Source organism: Pelophylax lessonae (assembly GCF_965119305.1).
Source record: "Pelophylax lessonae genome assembly, chromosome: 4".
Taxonomy (NCBI): Eukaryota; Metazoa; Chordata; class Amphibia; order Anura; family Ranidae; genus Pelophylax; species Pelophylax lessonae.
The window spans coordinates 556109897-556124856 of record NC_138771.1 but is presented as its reverse complement, the minus strand read 5'-3'; the positions used below and the strand labels follow the sequence as shown (position 1 = coordinate 556124856).

The 14960-nt window shown below is 45.0% G+C and overlaps 1 protein-coding gene across 1 annotated transcript in view; it reads left to right on the top strand.

Annotated features, from left to right (window-relative positions):
* Window positions 1–14960, top strand: part of LOC309553714 (all-trans-retinol 13,14-reductase-like) — a 338403-nt gene that overhangs the window by 45498 nt on the left and 277945 nt on the right. The window contains exon 5 of the mRNA XM_082255091.1: window positions 5875–6072. Within this exon, the coding sequence (XP_082111217.1) occupies window positions 5875–6072 (198 nt within the window). The remainder of the gene's footprint in view (window positions 1–5874; window positions 6073–14960) is intronic.

Genomic DNA, 14960 nt, shown 5'->3' with positions numbered 1-14960 from the left:
CTGCGCAGTGAATGGGGACACGCTGGTCAATCTTGAACCAACCTAATGATTGTTTGTTAAGTCACGCAATTTTTTACAGCGTTTTTTGCCGCAAAGCAATGCCTATTACATTTTTCTGTTTGCGCCCCCCCCCCCCCCCCCAAAAAAAAATTTTGAGCACCAGCCGCCACTGGTAATTCGTATGTGTCCTGGATTAAAGGGGTGAGGTAGCAACCCTACCCCACCTAGACCTGGCAATTTACTATTGTAATGCTCTGGTTTTGTCCATGTATGATTTTTGTAATGCACTGGTCTTGGTTTGTGAATTATTTATATTGCACTTGTTTATAAATTATTGCACTTTTGTTCCTTGTGTCTAAGGATTGTGTAGGGTGTCTGGAGGCGGGATGTGGGTGTGTCTGGAGGCGGGGCAAGGGTGTAACTGGAGGCGGGACATGGGTGGGGCCTGGAAGGGGGCCCTTGATTTATTTTGCCCGGGGGCCCTGAGGGTTCTCAGTCCGCCCCTGGCGGGCTCCATTTTACAAAGGGGCCACGTCACTGTCAGGAGCCCATAGCACCGATCTTACAGATTCCTAGCGCACCTGTGGAAGGACACGGCCTCTCTCTTCCCTTTCCCTTGCCGGTTGGTGCAATTGGGTGCCGCGCAGCATATCACCATATATGGCGCCTATATTTTTGGTAGAATATAAAAAAATTTGGGGCCCCACTTTTAGGTTTGCCCAGGGCCACACTTTGTCTAAAACCGGCCCTGACTACAGGTACAGCATGACTCCTTTGAAGCATATAAAACAGCAAGATATTAGGCAATCATAGGCGAAATGAGAACTAGAGAACAAAAAATTTGGCAAAGGCACCTAGCCCTTTAAAAAAGATATTAAAACCTGCTGCCCCTTTAATTGTTTAAAACAATAAATAAGTACATATAATGGGTAAAAAGGCGCTGGTAATCTTTTGCTGGATATAAATACTATGGTATCACGTATTTTATAAATATTTGAAAATAGTATAAAATAGTATGACAAAAATATATAAAAATATACGTGCTTGTACAAAGTGCAAATGTGATTAATACGTATCAAGGTGCTTACTAGTGCTAAAGTTACAGGTGCTGGCTTTTACTAGTGCACAAATTATATAAATATATTGTTATCTAGTTAGTGCAACAAGCAAAAAGGTGCTTACTGGTGTATAAACCTAATATATTTAAAGTGCAAGTGCTGACCTTGATTTTTTACAAAAAAATTAATATAAATCAAAAAAGTGCTTGCTGGTGTATCCACCAATAAATTAAATCACATACAATTAAATTATAACAATATTAGTGCCCAAAAACATGTGAAAAAAGTGTCTCTAGAATTCTGAGCAATTCGTGCAACCAGATTGTGCTTTTATAATCTTTGATTGTTTCCTTTTCAAAGTGCTCCAGGTGCTGGGGTGTATCACACGTGGCCTCTTACCAGCTTCCGACAGGTCACAAGGACCCCCAATGCCTGTGATCCCTTTAACTGGGTGGATCAGACCTCTCCTCGGTTCCTTGAATATCCTGCTCCTACGTTACTCGAAATGGACCATATAGTCCGCACATATAAAGATATGGAAAAATAGCCTCCAATAGTGAAATATTGTTTATTCAAATAAAAATACACTATAGGATAACAATTTGCCTCTTACTATTTGTTGTGCCCTCCTGGCACTGGGCAATTCGGCAGTACAAATCGTACGGGTATTGGGAAGATATCCTCAGGGGATCTGCAGCACCCTCCTGTATCTCCTTTCCCTGTTTTGTTTGCGGCGGTCGGCGTGCGTCCCAGCCACTGCTTCGAATGCCTACGTTCCTGTTTCCGGGTTTAGCAATGACCACAAGGCATTTCGCTCTTGTGCGTCATCAGGCGGTCTCTGCTACCCGGATTGTCATGCACTAAATATCGCTGTCATTGTTTTGATTGGCTGATGCTCGATCTCTCTACCGCATCACCATTCCTTTTTGTTTTTCGGCTGACACTAAATAATGATTTTTCTTTTATCAAATAGCATCGATCTTTATGTAATCCATTTGAATTATTACTTATAATAGGATTTTGCTGCAAATCATCCGGGTATGTTCCCACTACCCGCATCGGCCATACAGCATTTATTAAAGATCCATAATTGTCAAACATAGTTATTAAACATACATATATTTCAAACCAAATATATTCATTCATTAAATCTTTATTAATATTGTATTATTTAAAATTGTATATTTTATATTAATTCCTTTAGGTGCTAATTCAGCTCATAGCGCCATCTAGTGGGCATATATAGGGACATATTTATATTATTATTATTATTTTATTCTATGAACAGGAGTGATTTATCACTATTCCAATAGGACAATCTTTTTCTATATTAAAAATATATTGTATAAAATCATCAATTATAAAAATATTAATATCATAAAAGTTAATTATTAGCTTATTAATACTGAATATTAAAATTGAAAAAGATGCAAGGGATGTTATTTATTAATAATCATTTTAATATTTTTTTTATTTTTTTTTTTTTATTATTTTTTTTTAAAACTATAAAATTGAGAACTAGAGTGGCTCCATGATGGGGAGAAATATTCAGAGGGTGGTACAATGCAGTGAAACAAATCATCTCAGGGACATGTCCGAGGCCGTGGAGGACTCAGCCAGCCACTTGGACCAAACCTTGTCATATTTGTGGGGGCATCCCCTGTACACTATATTGTCAAAAGTATTGGGACACCTGCCTTTACACGCAAATTAACTTTAATGGCATCCCAGTCTTAGTACGTAGGGTTCAATATTGAATTGGCCCACCCTTTGCAGCTATAACAGCTTCACCTCTTCTGGGAAAGATGTCCACAAGGTTTAGGAGTGTGTCTATGGGAATGTTTGACCTTTCTTCCAGAAGCGCATTTGTGAGGTCAGGCACCGGTGTGGGTAAAAAGGCCTGGATCGCAGTCTCTGCTTTAATTCATCCCAAAGGTGTTCTATCTGGTTGAGGTCAGGACTCTGTGCAGGCCAGTAAAGTTCATCCACCCCAAACTCGCTCATTCATGTCTTTATGGACCTTGTTTGTGCACTGGTGTGCAGTCATGTTGGAATAGGAAGGGACCATCCCCAAACTTCCCGCAAAGTTGGGAGCATGAAATTGTCCAAAATGTCTTGGTATGCTGACACCTTGAGAGTTCCCTTCACTGGAGCTAAGGGGTCATGCTCAACCCCAGAAAAACAACCCCACACCATAACCCCCCCTCCACCAAATGATTTGGGCCAGTGCAAAAAGCAAGATCCATAAAGACATGGATGAGCGAGTTTGGGGTAGAGGAAGTTGATTGGCCTGCACAGAGTCCTGACCTCAACCTGATAGAACACCTTTGGGATGAATTAGTGCGGCAACTGCGAGCCAGGCCGTCTCATCCAACATCAGTGCCTGACCTCACAAATGCACTTCTGGAAGAATGGTCAAACATTCTCATAGACACTCCTAAACCTTGTGGACAGCCTTCCCAGAAGAGCTAAAGCTGTTATAGTTGCAAAGGTAACAAATCAGAGAAAAACAGAGGTGTCTGTTTATTAAGCAGCAGGGAATTGCCGCTGCTGAGTACAAGGCACGGGCATTCTCAGAGGAGACCACTCTCCTCATTACCTCACACTACACCTCCTAATAATAAAAATAAAGTCCCCCTACACAAAATATATATCTCTTTTTACTCTGCTTTACCAGTTTTGGGGGGCTTTGTAAAGGTGGGGGGGGGGGGGGGGCTTTTTTACTGTCTTGATTGATCTGATTGAGGAAGAAGGAAGTCGATTACCTCCCACCTTCCACCTCAGTTCTCAGGGAATTCTCTCTTCTCTCCCCAAATCTACAACTCTGGGCTGGGAATTCTGGGAGGGAGAATTCTGACAGATAGCCCATGAGGGGCAGAGAACACACCTTCATAAACCGGCCATTTCTGTTTCTGTCAATGACAGATTCTCTGTTTGCTGAGATGATGTTCTCTGCTGATCCTCTCAGTTTCATAAACTGCTAATAAACGGTGTGGATGGAGGAATCTGCTGTTGGGGTTTGTGACGAGACCAATCTCGCCACTGGGCGTTTGAGAAGCCTGCTTGCTCGCCTCCTGCAATGGGACTATGGACCCTCTCATCAGCCCATGCTAAACGTAAACCCCATGGCAATTTGACTGTGTTTGTGGCATCTGAGCGCTGTTTGGATATGTTGAGCGCTCAGATCCAGGCTATCTGGGGATGGGTTGAATGTGGGGGTTCTGTTCAGTAGACTGGGAGTTATGCATTTTTGTGTCTTTTTGTGTTTCTTTAAACATGTGGCTAATGGAGCCTTGCCTCTCCTGGAAGCTAAAACGTATTCCTGTAAACTGTAAGGAACAGGAAGCCAACTCCTAATATGGGCATTACAGGAAGTTCTGAGGAGACTGGCGGTCTATTGACACTCAGAGTAATGTGTATTGAGGGCTCATTAGGGAACCATTGTTCTGTGTCTGACTGTTGTGTGCATTGATTGCCCCCTGGGGCTTCTGTCTCCTTGCATTGGTCAAAGCTATCTGACCAATCCCTGTTGACTCATTTTCAAGCCCTCATCTGCATATACTGGAGAGGACCTTGGTGAGAACTGCAAGTGCTTTGCAATTGACCAATGGGAAGGCGGTTGTTGGGGGAGGGATGTTCCAATTTCTGTATAAAAGTGTGCTCTGTTCTTCCAATAAAGGTTGTGCCTGTTTTACCCTCATCTCGGAGCTTTGTCTCGTTATTGGGGGAATCTGCTGCAGGGATTGCTATGGTCTTCCATACTCCCTTAGAGAATCACTAAGCTCTTGTAAGAGCTTGTGAAAGAGCTTGTTCGTGCTGCACTCTCTGGGGAAAGAGAGGTTCACCCACAGGAACCTGGGGCCTTGTCGTTGGTCCAGGGTGGGTAGGAGATGCCAAGACCCTAACCAAGCTGCGGCGGTTCGTGGAGTCTGAAGTGCTTACGGTGTCTGGTGGAGTGCTTGGAGCCCTCTGGAAGCACTAGGAGCATCTGTCAACGGAGGTACCTGCTCAGGGGTGCCCTGTTCCGTAACAGGGTTTTTTTTTTTTTGTCAGCCCACTTGCCAGTAATTGTGATATTGGGCATGTCTGTAAATTTTCTGTACAGTCGGTTGCATTATAAACCCCACCATATTGGAAGAAGGGAAGCTACAACATGACACTAATTAGTTTAAAGAAATAATTTTAATGATCCCTGCTATTCCACTTGGAATTTGTTGTGTGTGTGTGTGTGTTTTTTTTTTTCTGTGACTCTTTGAGAAGATTTCTCTTCACTTCCTGTCCAGAGACACAACAAAGTGAGAGAGAAATCTCTCCAAAATTAGGGAAGATCTGCTCTTATAAAGCTGTTACTGGAACAGGTAGATTTCCCTTCAAGTCTTATTTTGCCAACAACTATAAGTTTGGATTTCCCACCACTTTCTGTCCCTGTGACAACAATCACTAGGGTGAACTGAAAAGATGACTCTCCAACGGGGATACAGACAGCAATAAAAACATGACATGTTCTAATCCTTCCCCTTTCCATCGGAAACCAACAAAAAATGTTGGCCGTTGTCTAAAAAAATCCTCCATGTGATAATCTCCAGATGTGTTTATATAAACCCAGGACTGGTATAGAGGCGCTCTTAGGTCTTACAGAGGAGATGGATCAAAATGGCAGCATTTTTTTTTTTTTTTGTCAACGTTTCAATAAAGCTCAGTCCATCGTTCTTGTTTATATATTTATTTATTAATGTTATTAGGACCTCTTTCTATATAAAGCATTTTGAAAATGAATTAATTTAGCTGTATTGATTTTTTTCACTTTTTTTGACAGGTGTTTTCCCAGATAAAGCCAGCTTTTCTCTACATGCTGTATTGATTGACCACTTCATGCGTGGAGCTTGGTACCCCACTGGAGGTGCCAGTGAAATCACATACCACCTCGCACCAACAATTGCAAAGGCTGGGGGGGCTGTGCTCTCAAGAGCTACAGTGGAACAGATCCTGCTCAATAGAGATGGAAGAGCATATGGTAAGCATGATAAAAATATGTGTGTGATGGTGGCTATACATGCTTTGTTAAATGCTCAAATACTCTGCGTGTGTGTGTGTGTGTACACACTGATCAAAAAAGTTAAACACTTTAAGAACACAACAAATTCCACCGGCCAGAACCACCTCACCGGAAGTGACGTATGACGCTGGTTGCCACTCTACGCGTTTCGTCGGTGCGACGTCATCTGGGGCGGTCACTTCCGGTGAGGTTATTCTTGCCGGTGGAACGCGGAAGCGCCGCGCGGACCGAACGCCAGAAACACATCGTAGAGCTGACGGTGAACTTCTTACACAGTGAGTCGCTACATTTTTTCCCCCCAATGAAAATTGTACTACGCAATGGAAGCTTGTCTCGGTTTTGTATACTGACTCCCTAGATGCGAGCATAACTCCTCCGGTGCAATACCCGAAAGGGAAAATACTGCAGGCATCATACAAAAGGGACAAGTTACCAACCGGGCTGAGCGTGGAAAAAAGGGAGAGTATTTGGTAAGTGCTTTTACCTCCGGTATTAAGCACTCTTTATCTCCAGCACTTGCTTAAATAGCGCAACTCACCCACCACTCCACTGCACTTCCACCGGCTTACCCATCACGAATGTCAACCCCCCTTATTGCAAGGGGTTAGCACAATAAAAAATTTTTATGCACTCAATTTGCACTATGGCATTTTTTTACTGACCATTGGTTGATGGTCGCCTTTACAATATATATCGGTCAACTTGCACATAGACGGTACAATCCATCTATTAATTAGTACCGTAGATTACCATATATTTTTGCACTGTTTGCACCTTTCGTTTATATTATAAGGCACACAGCACTTTGATACGTGAGTTGTTTTATATTGAGTCATATAAAGGTGATCTCGTGCGCTACTCTTTTTCCATTTATTTATCTGCAAATATTTTCCACTATTTGTTTAAGTAGCAGCAGTATTGGTTCATTATAACAGTCAAGAGATTGACTCCTCCTCAAGCGCAAAGATATATTCTTCTCGACAGTGGGTGTCTAAGTTTATATATATTTTATAGCACTTTGATACGGTTTCAACACCATTGTTGTTACATAAGCACAGTGCACTTTTATCCTTTGTGGGACCACACACACCATTGATTTGATGTACAAGGTGGTAGCGCCCTACACCAACACCCCCTGACCCATACTATTTTTTACCCTTGTGGTAAGTTGGAGGCAGCATAACCATCTGGTCCACCCGGTTACTGTACCATAAAAACAGCCAAACAAGTTCATTATTTGAGGGATTATCCATAACCCCTAATTTTACTCTTATAATGAAATACTTACCTTAAAACGAAGCCCCGACACGGACCCCCGGACACCGCTGTGGGAGCGGACAGGATCCCTCGGCGTCTCTTCTGGGTTCGGTGGCTCCATCGCTGTGAGTGGCCGGAGCCGCGATGACGTCACTCCCACACATGCGCGCAGGGGATCAACTTTCTGGCAACTTCACAGCAAGGAACTCTGAAGGTCCGCCGGACCTTCAGAGCGCATGCGCCGCTAGCGTCAGCGGCTGCATGCAGTGCAAATATCTCCTAAACCGTGCAGGTTTAGGAGATATTATTGTATCTACAGGTAATCCTTATTATAGGCCTACCTGTAGGTAAAAGTCACAAAAATCGGTATACTACCCCTTTAACCTACAGAGGGCTGAATTCAAAGACACCCCAAAAATCAAAGTGAAAAAATGATGCAGCAGGCTAGTCCATTTTGCCGACATTTAATTGCAGCAACTCAAAATGGTACTCAGTAGTTTGTATGGCCCCCACGTGCTTGTATGCATGCCTGACAACGTTGGGGCATGCTCCTAATGAGACGACGGATGATGTCCTGGGAAATTTTCTCCCAGATCTGGACCAGGTTATCACTAAGGTCCTGAACAGACTGAGGTGCAACCTAGTGGTGTCAGGTGGACTGAAACATAACGTCCCAGAGGTGTTATATTGGATTTAGGTCAGGTGAGCGTGGGGGCCATTCAATGGTATCAATTCCTTCCTCCTCCAGGAACTGGCCACATACTCTTGCCACATGAGGCTGGGCATTGTTGTGCACCAGGAGAAACCCAGGACCCACTGCACCAGTGTAGGGGGTCTGACAATGGGTCCAAGGATTTCATCCTGATGCCTAATGGCAGCCAGGGTGCCATTGTCTAGCCTGTAGAGGTCAGTGCATCCCTCCATAGATATGCCTCCCCAGACCATCACTGAACCACCACCAAACTGGTCAGGCTGAATGATGTTACAGGCAGCATAATGTTCTCCAAAACTTCCCCAGACCCTTTCACGTCTGTCACATATGCTGAGGGTGAACCTGCTCTCATCTGTGAAAAGCACAGGGTGTCAGTGGTGGACCTGCCAATTCTGGTGTTTAATAGCAAATGCCAATCGAGCTACACAGTGCCAGGCAGTGAGCACAGGGCCCACAAGAGGATGTTTGGCCCCTTAGGTCACCCTCATGAAGTCTGTTTCTGATTGTTTGGTCAAGGACATTCACACCAGTGGCCTGCTGGTGGTCATGTTGTAGGGCTCTGGCAGTGCTCATCCTGTTCCTCCTTGCACAAAGGAGCAGATATCATTCCTGCTGATGGGTTAAGGACCTTCTACGGCCCTGTCCAGCTCTCCTAGAATAACTGCCTGTCTTCTGGAATCTCCTCCATGCTCTTGCTGGGAGACACAGAAAACCTGGCAATGGCATGTATTGATGTGCCATCCTGGAGGAGTTGGACTGCCTGTGCAACCTCTATAGGGTCCAGGTATCGCCTCATGCTTCCAGGAGTAAAACTGAGCCTAGCCAAATGCAAAACTGTCAGAAAAGATGAGTAGGAAAAAAAAATGTTAATGGCCTTCACCTGTAAAACCATTCCTGTTTTGGAGGTTGTCTCTTTGTTGCCCATCCAGTGAACCTGTTGTTAATTTAATTAACCGCAAAGCAGCTAAAACTGATTAACAACCCCCTCTGCTACCTAACTGACCAGATCAATATCCCAGGAGTTTAATTGACTTGATGCTATACTCTGATTAAAAAGTGTTCTTTTATTTATTTTTTTGAGCAGTGTGTACTGTATATGTCTGTATAATTAATAAGTGTGTGTATATATATATATATATATATAATTTAGAATATATATTTTTTAACAACCTGCAATCCTGAACAAAATACAATCTAATTAATAAATTAAGCATATCAGTTGTGTTGATGGGGGAATGCCTCCCCCAGCCCTGTAGTGTTCTGGTGGGGGAGACTTCCGGGGCTGGCAGAACACAGAATACTGCTAGCAGCTATAGCCGCCTGCAATAATTGAATGTAAGAAAATCTGACAGGCTGGTTGTAACCAATTTTATTGATGGATCGATTTGGGTACAATCATTGTGCCTATACATGGATCGAATCTTGGATGTTCCCTGCTAAACCAGCCGAATTTCAATCCATGTATGGCCGGCTTTATACAGAGAGGTAAAACCATAAACTTTTTCAATGGTAATTATTATACATCTTGCTGTTTTTCTTGGCAGAGTATCTTGCATTATTTGAAAAAAAAAGATTACAGGCAGCAAATCTGTTTATTCCTTTTCCATAAAGCAGTGCAAAAGTGCAGTAACTAGCAGCAGCCAATCGCAACTCAGCTTATTAAAGTTAGATCAGAGTGAGATCAATTCTAAATGGTTCATCTGGATTACAGAATGCGTTATTGAATAACTGTGATTATGTCTACATGAATGCGTTCTTTTTTTTCATGACTTTACATGTCTGAGTTGCTGATATACATTTAATCATGTCACGTCTGCCAGCCCTGGGGCTTTCTATGGCGAGGCCTGTGGAAGTTTTTGTCCTAAAGTCTCTTGTCAGCACCCAGCATGCTTTTTCATTGAGGTGTAAAATCTATGTATACAAAAAATAAAAGAAAAACCTATTTCTCCAATACACCTGTGATGGTTCCTATGTATCCAGGATATAGTATGTCTTGTAAAAGTTAGTCCCATTCAACTAGAATTGTTCTGTAATGTTCTAAGAACTGAAGAAATGGCTTGGATAAACTACAAAACGTCTTCAACAATAAAGAACAATTCCAGTTAAATGTGACTAACTACTATAGATCAGTGGCGTAGCATGGGTTGTCAGCACCCGGGGCAAGGCAAGTAATGTGCGCCCCCTAACCCGCGGGATTTTAGCACTCGAGTCTCTTCCACTAGATTTGTTAAAGAAACCCTTACCCCCTAAGCACATGTATTGTTTGTTATGAAAATACTGATGTAATTTAAAGTAAAATGCATCTAAATACAAGTTTGAATGACCAGCGTGCCCCCTTTCAATGCAGAATAACCAGAGTGCCCCCTTTCAATGCAGAATGACCAGCATGCCCCTTTTCAATGCAGAATGACCAGCGTGCCCCCTTTCAATGCAGAGTGACCAGCGTGCCCCCTTTCAATGCAGAATGACCAGCGTGCCCCCTTTCAATGCAGAATGACCAGCGTTCCCCCTTTTCAATGCAGAGAGACCAGCGTGCCCCCTTTCAATGCAGAGAGACCAGCGTGCCCCCTTTCAATGCAGAATGACCAGCGTGCCCCCTTTCAATGCAGAATGACCAGCGTGCCCCCTTGCAATGCACAGAGACCAGCGTGCCCCCTTTCAATGCAGAGAGACCAGCGTGCCCCCTTTCAATGCAGAATGACCAGCGTGCCCCCTTTCAATGCATAATGACCAGCGTGCCCCCTTTAAATGCAGATAGACAAGCGTATCCCCTTTAAATGCAGAGTGACCAGCGTGCCCCCTTTCAATGCAGACAGACCACCGTGCCCCCTTTCAATACAGACAGACCAGCGTGCCCCCTTCAATGCAGAGAGACTTACCTACAGAGGCGGCTTCTCCTCAGTTTCCCAGTGACTCCTCGAGTCCTCCAGCCTCCTCCTCGGCCAATGGAATGCATTCGCCTTTTGGACAATCAGGAAGTGGGTCTCGGACCCGCTTCCTGATTGGCCAGGAGGAGGATCCGTGTGACAATAGCGAATTTTCATTTGCTATTGTCACACAATGGGTGGGCTCGAGGCGCACTGCTCTGCGCCCCGGGTCCACCCTTTTTTGAAGCCTATTAGAGCCTCTGGCTCTAATCAGGTGATTAAAAAAAAAACACTCTGTGACAGCTCCAGGCTGCTGACTCACTCGCTGCTAAACTGACTGAGCAGTGAGGAGAGGCGGCATAGGCGGGGCTTGGCTTGCAATGCCACCCCACTCTACACCAATGTACAAGTGAGGCTCAGTCTAGCCCCGACCCTACCTGCCATTTTCAGCCATAGGGCGGCCGCGCTGGACATCTCCCAGCCTAAAGATGGAGGCAGCCGCAGACAGTGTGTGAACTGTGTATGTCAGAGTCAGACAGACAGAGTGACACTGCGGATGTGCCCCCCCCAGATTTTGCGCCCGGTGCAGCCGGCTGCCCCTGCACCCCCCACGCTATGCCACTGCTATAGATATCTTTCCTATATGTGCATTTCCCATGTTTTGTCTCTTTTAAAACAGTGCAAGTACAGATTTGATTTAGTCAGAAATCCAGTGTATGCCTAACTTCCTGAGGTGAGCTGACAATGCAGTACTGAAATCTTAAAAAACTATGGACAATTTTTTTTTTTTTTTCATTTTAGATAGCGCAAGGGAGGGTTAGAATATTACTATTTTTTTTTTTTTGCCATTTGTGTCCCATTGTGGGGATTTCTTTCACTCCCTGTCCAATAGCCAAACAGGAAGTGAAAGGAAGTCTCTGCAAATTAAGGTAATTCTTTGGAGACCCCCCAGGAGACCAGAACTAGTGTCCTTATTGGAAGATTTTCCCTCTCTTACTTTACAACCCAAAATTTGGATTTTTTTTTTTTACTTTCAATGATCATGGTAAACATGACCAATTCGAGAAACTGAATCTCCTTAACGGAACCACAGGACGCAATAAAAACTGGCAGGTGCTCTAATCCCTCTCCACTCTATCCAAAGCTAAAAAAACCTTTGCCTTTAGTTGTATTTGAAGCATAACTTCAGGTTTTTCAGGTTTTAGTGAAGTTTAGTGTTGTCCAGAGGAAGCTGGAAGTTGGCAGCTGTCCTGTAAAGACCCTAAATTGATCCCTGTGAATGTTCAATGTTCTGAAAAGTGCAATGGATACCAGAAGTTGTGCATAGGCACAATGTAACCAGATGCTAAAGAAACTTGCCTCATGGTTTTCGGCTGTGAGGCCTTAGACTGTCCAATACTCACAATTGCATAAGGAGAAGATTGTCCACTAATTGCTATGTGCTAATCCTTTTGGAGTATCCCATGCCCTAGCCCCTCTCCTGGTAAAGTTTCTTCAAGCAATAAATCTTAAAAAGTCATCCTCTAGACTAGGGGTGTCAAACTAAATTTCATTGCGGGCCGCATCACCATTATGGTTGCCCTCAAAGGGCCGGTTGCATCTGTAGGACTAGATGTCCAGAGCACACCACCCCTCTTACATCACATATCAGGAGCCCTCCACCATCAGAAGTCAAGAGTCCCACCCTCCATTACATCACAGTGCACCCCTCTTACCTTGCTGCTGGGAAGAAGCTGGGGGCAGAGCTGGGAAGCAGAAAGTCCTGGGTCCGGAGGAGGACAAGAGAAGAGCTGGAATCTGCTAAATGCTGAGACCAGGGGAGGCAGAGACAAGGGGCTGCACAGATAGATGCAGGATCTGTAGGAGGAGTTCTGTCCTCCTCTCTGTTGCTGACTTTTAAAACAGGAGGGCAGGGACAATCCTCTCATTGGCTGATTAAGGGGTGTACAGCAGCTGCAGGAGAGGTGCGAGGACCATAAGAAATGGCCTGGAGAGCCGGATTTGGCCCGTGGGCCTTTTGTTTGACACATGTGCTCTAGACTGCGTTATTGAAGCCGGTGTGAATGAACTGGTGCTTGCGGTGGTGGGTAGCCTCTTTACTATTAGGGAAGAACCAGCTTTCACTAAAGGCCTCTGCGGGGGTAACACTACAACAATACAACAATAAATTACAATATGGCTTGTGTCACAAATATATATATATTTTTTTCCAAGAAAGTGGAGTTACCCTTTTAGGCACTGTTCACCTCTGCCCAATTCACCTCTGTGGATTACAGAATACTTCTCTCCTATGTTATGAAGATGAGGAGACAGTATGAAAAGTGTTATGAAGTCCTAATACACTCTTGCCCTAGGGTGACAACATTGCTCTTCTATTATACAATACAGTGTGTAAGTGTTGTCACCCTAGGGCAGGGGTCCCCAAACATTCTAAACAAAGGGCCAGTTTATTATCCTTCAGACTTTAGGCCTCATGCACACTGGACGTTTTTGGAGCTGCTGTTAGTAGCGTCAGACGTTTTTTTTTGCAGCTGCAGAATGCCCATCCATGTTATTCTATGGCCTCATGCACACATTCTGGAGCTGCAGCGTCAAGCTGTAAAAACGTCTGACGCTGCTAAAGGCTGAATAACGTTGCTTAACGTGCGTTAAACCACGTTATACGTTTTTTTTTTTCTTCCATTAAAAATCAATGGCTCCCTACGGGAGCCTATTGATTTGAATGGAAGTCGCACCCGCCCCCCTTATGTCACAGATGACGTCACCTGTGACATAAGGGGGCGGGGTCTCCCGATGACTTCATCTGGCGGCCACGCCCCTAATGGCTATATAATAAGCTGCAGAGACCGGAGACCGGCATAATCACCGGAGACGTCGTCGGAGGAGGACCGGAGGGAGAAGAAGAGCCGACAGCAAAAGAGCAGAAGACCAGAAGACCGGATAGGAGAAGACAAGACAAGCTGAGCGGACAGCTAAAGAGCAGAAGACCGGAGAGGAGAAGACAAGAAGAGAGGACAGCAAAAGAGCAGAAGACCGGAGAGGGAGAAGACCAGATGAAGATTTTTATTAAACTTTCCAAAACGTCTCCTGTCGTTATTTACACACACTGCCTTTTATGGGGTGAATGGGTAGGGGTACAGTGTACCCCATACCCATTCACATAGGGAGAGGGTCCAGGATCTGGGGGGCCCCCTTGTTAAAGGGGGCTTCCAGATTCCGATGAGCCCCCTGCCCGCAGACCCCCACAACCACCGGCCAGGGTTGTGGGGATGAGGCCCTTGTCCTCATCAACATGGGGGCAAGGTGCTTTGAGGTGGGGGGTGCAGAGCCCCCCCTGCCCCAAAGCACCCACACCCCCCCATGTTGAAGGCGTGTGGCCTGGTATGGTCCAGGGGGGGTGGGGCCGCTCGCTCGTCCCCTCCCCTTTCCTGGCCTGCCGGACTGCATGCTCGCATAAGGGTCTGGTATGGATTTTAGGGGGGACCCCACGCCGTTTTTTCGGTGTGGGGCTACCCTCAAATTCCATAGCAGACCCGAAGGGCCTGGTTTGGAACCTGGGGGGGAACCCCACGCCGTTTTTTTCCCCATTTTGGCGTGGAGTTCCCCCTCAAGATTTTCACAGCGCAAGTCGTGCCACAAGTCGGATCACCCTGATCCGACTTGCGGTGCGACTTCCATTCAAATCAATAGGCTCCCATAGGGAACCATTGATTTTGAATGGAGGCAGAAAAAACGCTGCTAAAAGCTACTGTGGCCAAACGTGCAATAACGCTAATGGAAAAAGCTACTAAAAGCACGTTTTTACAGCTGCTTTTTCCTGGCGTCAAGAAACAGCTTTGGAGCTCGTTTTTATGACGCCCTGTGTGCATGGAGCCTTAGAGTCGCCGGACTATGGGCAGTAGGAGAAGAAAATGTCCTGGTGTTCGGTAACCATGCCCCATCGTTGGTGTCAGTGGGAGGAATAGTGCCCCATCCTTGATGTCTATTAGAGGAATAATGCCCCATTCTTG